We start from the raw sequence: 12,895 nt of genomic DNA on the forward strand, positions 1-12,895 counted from the left end.
TCACCTCAGCCTCCCAAAGGCGCGGGATTACAGGCTGAGCCACCAAGCCCGGCTAGGATTTTTTAGAAATGAACTCTCTTTAAGAAATAGGGAAAAGAAAAAAAAAAAAGGAAACATGTATAATAAGCATATAAGTTACCATTCTAGACGAAAGTACATTTTTCCAAATTAGTAAGTTTTTTCTTAAGAAGTTTAATCAGGGTCAGGCATGGTGGCTGAAGCCTGTAATTTCAGCACTTTGGGAGGCCAAGGTAAAAGGACTGTCTGAGCCCGAGGATTCGAGACCAGCGTGGGCAAAATGGTGAAGCTTCATCTCTACAATAAATCAAAAAATTTGCCGGACATGGTAGCACGCCTACAGTTCTGTCTACCTGGAAGGCTGAGGTGGAAGAATAGCTTGAGCCTGACAGGTCAAGCCTGTGGTGGTCGTGAGAATGCCAATGCACCACTCTAGCCTGGGCGACAGAGTGAGATGCCAACTCAAAAAAAAAAAAAAAAAAAAAAAAAGAAAAGAAGCTTAATCATTCTATCAAAAATCTTATTTACAATGGATTTACTTGTTTAATTATATTAGATAGCAAAATTCAACTTAGCTCTATGTTAATCATTAAAGTTCTGTATTGTCAGAGACCGAATTACTCAGAATTTAATGAACATGAATCTTAAAATTTAATATATGCATCAAAATGAGAGCATAATAGGTAGAAAATCAAGATATGAAGGAAAAGACAGTAGGTAACAGCTTACCAGGGCATGAATAATCTCATGTTTCACTGTGGATAGCATCCCAATAAACTCCTGAGGCTGGGTAGAGATCATATTTGGACACAGGTTAGCATATCCTGCTATTGGCCTGTCAAAATAAACATTGAATTTTTCATTATATTCCAGAACAGTATTTTTTATGATGTTTACTAACATATACTTCTCTGGCAAAAACTGCTCAAGGACAGGACAATTTTTACTAAATATCAAATGTCATGTTGTACCATCAACACTTTTTCTTTGGCTTTCTTTTTTGCTTTTGTAACCTCTGTTTTCCTATGGCATGGCAAATCAACCCCTGTTCCCACAAAAGGACATAGTCATTATACTTTAATGTGAATTTTTGAAATGTGTATGTCAATATAATACCCAAAAAGAATGAACTGAAAAACTCAAATTCTCACATAATTTGACTTGCAAAATCCATTTTTGACTTCAGCATTTCAGCATAATCACAGTAACAGAGACAAGCAAGTAGACAGGAAAACCAATAGACAATAGGGCAATAAATAAACCGTTCAGATTTCTGGAAGTTGCTCACCCTTTTTATCTCTATCTTACTTTTCCCTTTCTCCGGCCCTAACACTGCCTAAGTTCACATAAAGATTTTTACCTTCTCATCATCTTCTTTCAAATTTATACCTAGAATCTACAGACATCTACATTTCTCTCTGTGTCTGAAAGTCCCAGAGCAGACTAGGACCCAGTAGTTCCACTACACACACACCTACCTTTCAAAAGCTGTGGCAAATGAACAACATTAAGGAACCCCATGGCCCTGTCTCTCACCACTGCCTTAACATTTTACCTTAGAAATACCACAAACCGGTCAGGCGCAGTGGCTCAGCCTGTAATCTCACCACTTTGGGAGGCTGAGGCGAGAGGACTGCCTAAGCCTGGAGGTTCAAGACCAGTCTGAGAAACTTGATGAGACCTCATCTCTACAATAAATCAAAAAATTAGCCAGGCGTGGTGGCACGGGCCTGTAGTTCCAGCTACTTGGAAGGCTAAGGCAGGATTGCCTGAGCCCAGCAGGTCCAGACTGTGGTGTCCGTGAGTGTGCCACTGCCCTCCAGCCTGGGCGACAGAGTGACACACCAACTCCAAAAACAACAACAACAAAAAGAGTTTCACTTTTTCCTTAAATAATTACATGTCAATAGAAGTGAAACAGCTCTTTAAACTCGGATAATTTTTAGCTCTACAGATGGATGGATGCTCAGCACTCCAGCAGTGTTCCTTACATGCACATGAATTAGTCACATTAAACTCTCCTAGATTTGAGAATGTTACAATCTATTCTAAGACATGTGACAATTTCTACTGCCTTTAATTGATTTTTCTGATGTGTGACAAGCAACTTTCTGCACATATAACTTTTCATTTCAAGGCTGGGTTGTATCACTGGGAAGAAAAAATTTTCTTTTTTTTTTTTTTTTTGAGTTGGAGTCTTACTCTGTTGCCTAAGATGAAGTGTAGTCACACACTCATGGTTACCTCAGCCTTGACCTGCTGGGCTCAAGCAATCCTTCCATCTCAGCTTTCCAAGCAGCTGGAACTACAGATATGCCACTAAGCCTGGCTGATTTTTTGATTCATTATAGAGATGAGGTCTCGCCAAGTTGCCCAGGCTGATCTCGAACCACTGGGTTCAGGCAATCCTCTGGCCTCCACCTCCCAAAGTGCTGGGATTATAGGCATGAACCACGATGCCAGGTGAAAAAAATTTTTTCTTTTTTTGAGTAGAAGTCTCAGTCTATCACCCAGGCTAGAGTGTAGTGGCATGCTCATGGCCACCACAGCCTCAACCTCCTGGGCTCAGGTGATCCTTCCACCTCAGCTTCCAAGTACCTGGAAATACAGGCATGTGCCACTACATCCAGCTAATTTTTTTACTTATTGTAGAGATGAGGTCTCGCCAGGTTGCCCAGACTGGTCTCGATCTGTGGGCTCAGGTAATCCTCTCAGCTGGGTCTCCCAAAGGGATTATAGGCCTAAGCCACTGTGCCCAGCTGATAATAGACTTTTTCTTTGGAATTTGTGAGCAAAAGGGATATAGAATGGAAGGAGTGGCAGAGATAAAAGTGGTATTTTCACTTTTGTCTTTCATTTAGACCAAAAACTTCCATTACTATTTGAATGACAGTCCTATCACCATCCTATAACCCTATCCACATCCAGGCAGCAAACTATTTCTAATACTGTAACTGTAACTGTATTTTAACAGTTTGCTTTATGTGTTCCCAATTAGATCTTGGGAAATAAGTCCCAGAGAAGAGTTTACCTGTCCATTTTTGCTTCCTGCTGACAATAGGCTGCATAAGAGATGATGTTTTCATGGCTGCACCTCTCGGTGGCCAGAGCACCAACATAAAGAACAAAGTCTGCGTCCTGGACTCCTTCCTGGTCTGGCACACCCACTGCTCCATGGGGCCACTTACCCCCACGGTAGACCCTGCATTGCTGCACCCACATGGGTCAAAAGAAAACCAAACCAGAGAAAAGATTAGCTGTAGTGACACTTCATCTTATATATTAATATAAATGCAGTATGATTTAATCTTTACTATCCTTAAACCTGTATCAAAATTTGTAACTTCCTTTCTATACTAAATTACTAGCTTTTATTTTATTAATATTTCTATTTTATATAAAATGACAAGTTTATAATTTCAGTTAAAACAAATGATTGCTATTTATAAAGGATGATCAACCAACCAGAATGCAGAAAAGACAGAAATAGAAAAGGTTTTAAAATTAGGTGAAAGGACTTCCCTACAAGGAACTATTTGTTTGTAACTTCCTTTGAATCTGCAGCTAATTCTAAGTCAATTAATAAAAATTTTTTATCTAATAAAAATATATTTCCTATCATATGTAATTCATGTATCTTGTTAAAAATTCAAATAATACATAATTTACAAGTCAAAGTCATCTCATGTTTCCCTTGTTTCTAGTTTTCTTTTTTTTTTTAACTTAATTTTTTTATTTTAAATATGTGGGGTACAATTCAGGGTTAGGTATACAAATATTTATTATGTAGTGTTACTAGTTTTCTAAGCAAATTGAAAAGCTACAACATGGAGTCAATATACCCAATGAACAGTCATTTTAACATTGCTTAGCTCTGTCATGTTCTTCTAGCAGTTCATTTTAATTTGCCCTCCAATTACTCGCCAAGGATAGAACTGGTTTCTCTGCGGTAGCTATTGATAATTGCTTTACAACACCCTCCCCAGCTTGTTTTGTAAACATGTTAACCTAATCAGCCCTTCTTGACCTTCATGACACAGACCCCATCAACATGGCAACTATCCTGTGACTAACCCACCCATCAGCCTGCTGCCCATGTCCATCACCTGAAGTCAGCACCTGCACTTACCTGTCCTTTGTGATGACCTGGAGCAGACACCACCACCCAATCATCTTAACGACCTCTCTCCATCAAAGGGGAGGTTTAAAAGGCATTCAACTTCAAACAGCAGTGGACATTGCCTTGCTAAGCACTGGCCAGGCCATGTTTCCTAGTTTTGGCACCATCCCCTACCTTGGAAGGTGAATATTCTCTCTAATTTACTTTCTAGCCATTGCTTTGTTAAGCTCTAGTGTGTCCACATGGTTCTTTGAGTTATGGCTGCCATGTTTCCTGGCTTTGGCCCCTTCCCAACTTTAGGGAAGTGAATGTCCTCTCCCTCTAATTTACTTTCTAAATAAACTATATTTTCTGCTGTGCACTTCTTTGCATCTTTCACGTGGCACCGGATTGCAGACCAGACACCCCACATTGGGCTTTACCTAACATTTGGAGACCCTGCTGGGACATTTGTAATCTAACACAAATCTTATTTGCTTCTGTAATGTTTGCTTTTTTGAAAACTGCTTCTATCAAAGTTCCTAATCATAATCTCCAAATTATAAAGAGAAAAATCAGGAAATTGTTACTTTTCAGGTGTAAGCAATGCTTGTAAAAAGAGGAAGAAAACAAACTCTCATGCTATTTGATAGAAAGTACACATTGCTTAAAAATTAAAATAAATTAATTACTTTAAATTATTAATAGTTGGTGTTACAAAAAGTTGTGATTTTTAAAGCATTCTTTCCCATGATTATCCATTTACTGAAAAACAGAACTCCCAAGAAGCTACAGAGCAAGCAAAATATGAATGAGCCAAGAAAATTTTATTTTATTTTATCTTATTTTATTTATTTATTTTGAGTTGGAGTCTCACTCTGTCACCCAGGCTGGAGTGCAGTGGCATGCTCATGGCCACTGCAGCCTTGACCTGCTGGGCTCAGGTGATCCTCCTGCCTCAGCCTTCTAAGTAGCTGGAATCCCAGGCATGTGCCACCACGCCTGGTTAATTTTTTAAATTGATTGTACAGATGAGGTCTCCTCATGTTGCTTGCACTGGTCTTAAACCAATCCACCCGCCTCCTCCTCCCAAAGTGCTGGGATTACAGACCTAAGCCATCGTGCCCAGCTATTTTTATTTTTTTTGAGTTAGAGTCTCACTCTGTCATGCAGGCTGGAATGCAGTGCCACGCTTATGGCCACTGTAGCCTCAAACTGCTGGATTCAGGTGATCCTTCTGCCCCAGCCTTCCAAGTAGCTGGAACTACAGGTGCCACGCCCAGTTAAGTTTTTGATTTATTGTAGAGATGAAGTCTCACCAAGTTGCCCCGGTTGGTCTTCAACCCCTGAGCTCAGGCAGTCCTCTCCCCTCTGCCTCCCAAAGTACTGGAATTACAGGCATGAGCCATGTTGCCAGGCTGAGCCAAGAGAAATTTTTTGTTTTTTTGAGTTGGAGTCTCACTCTGTTTTAACATCATCATGAAGGGGCAGGTGAGCACAGGTATTGTCAGGTGATGGACAACAGGCAAATGGGTTGATTAGTCACATGATTGCTGCCATGTTGATGGGGTCTGTTGTCATGAAGGGCTGATTAGGTTAACCTGTTTACAAAACAAGTTGGGGAGGGTTCTGTAAAACAATTAACAATAGCTACCTCAGAGAAACTGGTTCTGTCCTTGATTAGTGATTAGAGGGCAAGTTGTAGTGAACTGCTAGAAAAACATGACAGAACTAGGCAGTATTAAAATGGCTGTATATTGGGTATATCAACTCTATCTTGGTCCTTTCAACAACTAACAAACAATACCTTAGAAAAAAAGCAAAGAAATCGTGTCTTAAAATATCTAGAAAAAGTTTCTAAAAAATCTAGAAAACATCTTGGGAAAAGAGATGTAATTAACAATGTGTTTTAATTTTTAAACACATTTCCAAAGCTCTTTATATGGCTAAGAAATTTGAGAAAAGAAATGAAAAGTGAACAAATCAATTGTGTTGGTGCCAACATACAGGGTTATAAAGCCTTGACTGAGCTTCGGATATCTTTGGAAAAAAACTTAAAAATAAGCTAAACTAAATATATGCTTAATTTTGATAATAAAGTCATTGTTTAGTAATGCTTTCATTTTCTGTAGATAATAAAAGAACATGGCTAAACAGAAAAAAAATCTATAGCAATCATCAAATTTTCAGATTTACCCATGTAATAAATTGGTTTTGGGGTATATGCATTTACATTTTTATTTTTCTGATACAAGTAATAGATGCTCATGAGAAAAACTGGAACATCACAAAAATATATAACTTACCAAAGAAAATCACATTCCCCACAATCCAACTCTTGTTTTTTGTTTTTTTTTTAGTTGGAGTCTCACTCTGTCACCCAGATTGTAGTGCAGTGGCTGCTCCTGGCTACTGCAGCCTCAACCTGCTGGGCTCCAGCGATCCTTCTGCCTCAGCCTTCCAAGTAGCTGGAACTACAGGCGCGTGCTACCACGCCCGGCTAATTTTGACTTATTGTAGAGATGAGGTCTCGCCAAGTTGCCCAGGCAGGTCTCGAACCCGCGGGCTCTGACAATTCACTCACCTCAGCCTCCCAAAGCGCTGGGATTACAGGCTGAGCCACAGAGTCCGGCTACAATCCAACTCTTAAAGAAAAACCATTAACATTTTGATATATATCCAGATTTTTTAAAATTTGTATTCTTCCATATTATTCCATAATTTTTTATCATCTATATGTCTATACTTTTTAAATAAAATAGGCTAACTACACATATTGAGTTGCAACCTCTTTTTTTCACATAAGAGCTTAAATATCTTTCCTAGTCAGTACATAGAAATGTATTTCATTCTTTAACAACTGCATAGTATTCTACCATATGGTTATATCATAATTTAATTAATACCCTAAAAAGTTATATTTATAGTTTTGCAAGGAACATTTTTGAACAAATATTAGCATTTTTTGGAATAGTTTTTTTTATTTTTAAATTTTAAATTTTATATTTATTATTTCAGTCACTGACTTGAAACTCATGGAATAAATTTTTAGGTTAGGTTGAAGCACACACATTTTTTATTTTAAGAATGCCAAATTGCCCTTTAAAATACTGAGGCAGGCTAGGTGCAGTGGCTCATACCTATAGTCCCAGCACCTTGGAAGGCCAGGGTGGGAGGGCTGCCTGAGCCCAGAAGTTCGAAACTAGCCTGGGCAACAGAGTGAGACCTCGTGTCTCCAAAAAAAATTTTTTTAATTTAGCCAAGTGTGGTGCCATGCACCTGTAGTCCCAGCTATTCAGAAGGCTGAGGTAGAAAGAATGCCTGAGCTTAGGAGGTCGAGGCAGCTGTGAGCTGTGATCATGCCACTGCATGCCAGCCTGGGTGACAGAGTGAGACTCTGAACTCAAAAAAACAAGCAAACAAAAAAAGAAAAAACTGAGGTATATTCCTGCTAACAGATGTTTTAGAAGACAAAGATCAAGTTCTAAGCTTGACTAATTCAGCAGACCCAGAGAAATAAGGAGAGGAAGGGTGCAGAGGAAGGAAAGTAACATTGAACTCATTTAAAGTCATTGAGAGAATAAAATCAGCATACCTAGCTGCAATTATTTTTTGTAGAACAATGAGACTACTATGCCTTTGAACTTAAGTCTGTAAAGCCCCTACGGTTATCCTAAAAAGTAAAAACATCTAAGAGCAGGATGAATTACCTGGAGATGTTCCTCAGGCACAATAACCGGGCCACACTTTGTATGCACCGCACATTCCCCAGTACAGTATCTATGAGGGTCATTTTCCTTCCGCAGATATTGGTTTGTTGCACATTGTCTTTGGTTCATTTGTACATCAAAGTTTAATTGAAAGAAAATAGTTTATAGACGTTAAAAACATGGTAATCAACTGGTAGCTGCTATATTACCTCATTATTAATGGCTACTATTTTAGTTGGGGAAGTAGGCTAAGAATGAACTTGGGTTCTATAGGAAATCCTCTTGATTTGAGTTTTCCAACACCCCAAAATTTCATAAAGCCAATACTGTAGGTGCATGAAGAAAGGAGGGAGGGAGAGGGTGTGGGAAACAGAGGACAACTACACCCTAGGAGAGATCCACCAAGCCATTTCATAACGGAAAATCTGGGAAAGAATGATTATCTAACAGGTGCTTTTTATTCTTTCTTTTTTTAATTTTAGAGTTGTGGGGTACATGTGAAGATTTGTGTCATAGGAAAATTATTTTTATTTTATTCTTTAAATATCTTGAAGTTTGGTCTCTAAGGACAAGCATAATAAAATACTCCAGTATTAGTTTCACACTTTGATATACTGGTATGACATATTTCAGAAGAGGGCAGGGTATTAAATGGCTGAAGAAAATTATCTGTGTTCAATGTGACGTACCTGCTAAGTAAGATAGTGCCAGTAGGTCTACGAACCTGAAAAGTCTTCTCTAAATAGGAAATAGCTTGTGGGAAAAGTTTGTTCTAAATAAAAATTGAAAAAAAGCAGTCAGAATTCTAGTTAAAGGATAAATTATATTTAAAACAAGTAAGCATAAGGCACGAATGACTGAGTGGACAAAAGGGAAAAGCCTTACAATTCTGGAATATAGACACTAGTTAGTCAAGGTTGGGGGTAAAGGGGCAGGGAGAGAGTAAGCCTAGGAGGAAAGGAATTGCCTCATTTTCTAGCTGAATTTGGGAGAAGGGAACTAGGCAGAAACATCCTTCTCTCCTCCCATTCAAATAGAAAATTAGGAAACACACATCTCAACTACTAATTGAGACTACAACAAATCTGAGACTGATTTAGATGATTCCAACAGAAAGATAGTTTATGTTAAGAAAATCTTATGTTTAGTTGAACTCATCAATTTCTGTGGCCCACAGTGAATTGGTTGAGAGAGAGAGAGAGAGAGAGAGAGAGAGAGTGTGTGTGTGTGAAAGACAATGTGAGAGACTCCATATAGTTAAAAATCTGATGAGGTTAGCACCTCTATAAACAGTTTTGGTAGTCGGATTTGGTAGCTCAGCCTGTAATCCCAGCACTTTGGGAGGCCGAGGTGAGTGGACTGCCTGAGCCCGTGGATTCGAGACCCACCCGGACAACTAAGCAAGACCTCGTCTCTACAGTAAATAAAAAATTAGCCAGGCATGGCAGCGTGTGCCTGTAGTTCCAGCTACTTGGAAGGCTGAGGCGGAAGGATCGCCAGAGCCCAGCAGGTCAAGGCTGCAGTGGTGGGGAGCAGGCCACTGTACTCCAGTCTGGGTGACAGAGTGAGACTCCAACTCAAAACAAAAAACAAAACAACAACAACAAATAAAAACAACTTTGTCATACACGTTATCAGGTCAATTAATCTTCTGGAGAATTTCCACCAAGAGGACAGTGTTCTCAGTGTATTCAAAACTTGTCTTTTTTACTCTATCCCCAGCATGCCCTAATCCCGAAAAACTTGAGAAAGCAGCAAGAAAATGAGAAGACTAATTATCAAATTGTACAGTAAGGCTACTAGTTTAATATCAAACATCAACAAAGTTTTCATGAGTGTATCACAAAGACATGTTTCATGAAATGATAAATACATTCACTACCAACAACTTCTATTCAGTCATTCACAAAATAGTCACGTGTATAATTTTCTTTATTGGGGGCAGAATTTACATAAAATGCATCAATTTTAAGCATCCAATTCAAGCCATGAGTATCCATTACATACCTTTACAAGATGTCTTTTCTCAGGGAGCAACCTGAAAATGATGACATAAAACGTAAGAATTGTCTCTCTGAGGCACAGAACCATTTCATCTCTTGAGAAAGCATCGGTCAAGAACCCCAAGGAATACTGTATAGAAGGATATTGTAAATGTCCTCTAAAATTTCAAAAGATCTCAGTGAGTATTGGGGAGCTTATTCTGTGGCAAAGCATGGTGCTAAGCATGATCATGTTTCCTCATTCATTTCGGATGTTAAGAACAGGGAAAAGTCAGGCATGGTGTCTCACGTCTATAATCCCAGCACTTTGGGAGACTGAGGTGAGAGGATTGCCTGAGCCCATGGGTTGGAGACCAGCCTGGACAGCATGGTGAGACCTCGTCTCTACAATAAAACAAAAAATTAGCTGGGCGTGGTGGCATGCGCCTGTGGTTCCAGCTACTTGGAAGGCTGAGGCAGAAGGATTGCCTAGCCCAGCAGGTCAAGGCTGTGAGCGTGCCACTGCACTCCAGCCTGGGCAACAGTGAGATTTCAACTCCAAAAAACAAAAAAACAGGAAAATATATCAACTACTCCTAATTGCCCTTCATAAACGACTACAGAATCTTAATTTATCTGTTTTCTGGGCCCTTACATTAAGTAGAAACTAGGTTATATAATCTCTTTGGTCAATAATTTTGTGAACTTTCTTATTATCATTTATATTAGAACTTCCTCTTATTTTCCTCCAAGGACTTACTGAGGAGTGCCTTACAAGTCTGTTATTGATCACATTCAAGTAGATCCACATTTGTTCTTTTTAAATTATTCATGATGCATAGATTTTAATCATTTAGTGGTCTTCATCTTTTCAAACTAAAATGTATTTTCAGTTTAATTCTATGTTGAAGCTATACTAGCCCCTTTTACCTTTTCTTTTTTTTTTTTTTTTGAGTTGGAGTCTCACTCTGTCGCCCAGGCTAGAATGCAGTGGCATGCTCACAGCCACCATAGTCTTGACCTGCTGGGCTCAGACAATCCTTCCACCTCAGCCTTCCAAGTAGCTGGAATTACAGGCACGCACCACCACATCCAGATAGTTTTTTGATTTATTGTAGAGATGAGGTCTTGCCAAGTTGCCCAGGCTGGTCTTGAACCAAAGGGCTCAGGCAAACCTCTCACCTTGGCCTCCCAATGTGCTGGGATTATAGGTGAGCCACCACGCTTGACCCCCTTTTTACTTTTATCTGTGGACATTTTTAACTTTAGGTAACAAATACAAATATCTTTAAATTCATAGCAAAAAATAATGGTGTACTTACTCTTCAATACTTTTATCATAGACAGTCTTTATTCTTAAATGCTCATCAACATCTCTCTTTACAACATGATTTGGCTTTAGATGAACTTTATTTATGACCTGAAAAAAGAGAACAGATTTGAAAATATGTTTTTAAATGTATAGATTGGCCAATTGCGATCTAAATGTAAAGTTAATAAACTGAATTTCAAGTGAAATGCTGAGAGAAAAAGTTCCTTGGCTCAAATTCCACCATTTCAGCATTTCTGAACCTCAAACATCTCCTGGCCGGGCTTGGTGGCTCAGTCTAATCCCAGCATTTTGGAAGACCAAGGCGAGTGGATTGCGTGAGCTCGCGGGTTCGAGACCAGCCCGAGCACTTGGCGAGGCCTCGTCTTTACAATAAATGAAAAATTAGCCAGGTGTGGTAGCGCACACCTGTAGTTCTAGACAACTATGTGCTATCTAGGTAGTACCATGGAAGTGAGAGGAAGGAGAGATCATTCCTATAAGAGAAGATATTAGTAATGTTCAGGGTTCTTCTCATGTGTTTCATTCTTCATGTGGGGGGGGAGGATGATTCTAACTTACAAAAGTATGAGGAAAGACTGTTCCAGGAAGGCAAAAGCATAAGCAAGCATGAGCAAAAACATTAGCAACTAAAGAGGCAAGAAGTCACAACTGGTGTTCAGAAAATAATGAATGCTTCAGTTTGTCTAGGGGATGATGAATAGAAGAAGAAAGATGAGAAAAGTGGTTTTAATGATAATAGCAAACATTTTTTGAGCATTTATTTTATGTCAGTCAATTGTATATACATATTAACTTGTACTGTTACTCACTTTACACATGAAGAAACTTGGTCCCAGAGACTTTATGTACCTTGTCTGAGATCAGAGTAAGCAAGTGATGGAGCAAAGAATAGAGTCCCAGCAATCTATCTGGAGTCTAAATCCTTAATGTTTGGTTTCTGGAGAGCATTGAGTATCTGCTTAAGGATTTTAGACTATAGGTTTCATAAAATACAGCTGGGAATATGGAATATTGTATCTGTTTTCTGTGCACTTCTGATAGCTTTTTACTGGCTATAAAATAAACTGTTACCTGGAGATAGGTTGGAGGAATGAGGAAGAGACCAGAGGCAGAGCATCAGGCCATTACAGTAGGGCAGACAGGAAGTATTATAAAAATCTGTGATTGTTACTACGCTAGTAGAGCAGAAGCATAAGTAGAGTTGTTTTTCTACAAATATAGAATTCCATTTTTTGGTATAAACCTTCAGAAGCAGTACCAGAAAAATGTGGTTGTTCACTGCTGGAGTTATAAGGATGAGATAGTATGCAGCTTAGTTTTAGTTTAGCTGACACAATTTTTTTCTTCTGTACCTCAAGAGTTGTGTAATGTGTTAAGCCCTTTCTTATTTTCTTTCATTCTTCCCTGAAAAAAAATCATGTAAATGGAAACCAGAGACAAAATTCAAAATAAAAACTCTTTTGTAAGGGAATTTTTGTCCTCTTTTAAAGTAATGTGAGATACTTTTAATCTCCTCCTGTTATTTTCCAAAGACTTTTCTTTTTTTTTTTTGAGTTGGAGTCTCACTGTGTCGCCCAGACTGGAGTGCAATGGCCGCTTCCAGCCACCGCAGCCTTGACCTGCTGGGCTCCGGTGATTCTTCCGCCTCAGCCTTCAGTAGCTGGAACTACAGGTGCACACTACAATGCCCGGCTAACTTTTTGATTTATTGTAGAGATGAGGTCTCACCAAGTTGCCCAGGTGGGTCTCAAAC

The 12,895-nt window shown here is 39.0% G+C and overlaps 1 protein-coding gene across 2 annotated transcripts in view; it reads right to left on the reverse strand.

Annotated features, from left to right (window-relative positions):
• LMLN (leishmanolysin like peptidase) overlaps positions 1 to 12,895 on the reverse strand; it is a 96,855-nt gene that overhangs the window by 65,963 nt on the left and 17,997 nt on the right. For both annotated transcript variants that reach the window (XM_008063683.1, XM_008063681.2), the window contains exons 2-7: positions 11,132 to 11,229; positions 9,835 to 9,865; positions 8,517 to 8,599; positions 7,828 to 7,945; positions 3,050 to 3,228; positions 748 to 853 (exon numbers count right to left, since the gene is read on the reverse strand). In XM_008063683.1, the coding sequence (XP_008061874.1) occupies positions 748 to 853; positions 3,050 to 3,228; positions 7,828 to 7,945; positions 8,517 to 8,599; positions 9,835 to 9,865; positions 11,132 to 11,229 (615 nt within the window). The remainder of the gene's footprint in view (positions 1 to 747; positions 854 to 3,049; positions 3,229 to 7,827; positions 7,946 to 8,516; positions 8,600 to 9,834; positions 9,866 to 11,131; positions 11,230 to 12,895) is intronic.

This window comes from Carlito syrichta, unplaced genomic scaffold (assembly GCF_000164805.1).
Source record: "Carlito syrichta isolate Samal-C Ts95f unplaced genomic scaffold, Tarsius_syrichta-2.0.1 Scaffold306997, whole genome shotgun sequence".
Lineage (NCBI taxonomy): Eukaryota > Metazoa > Chordata > Mammalia > Primates > Tarsiidae > Carlito > Carlito syrichta.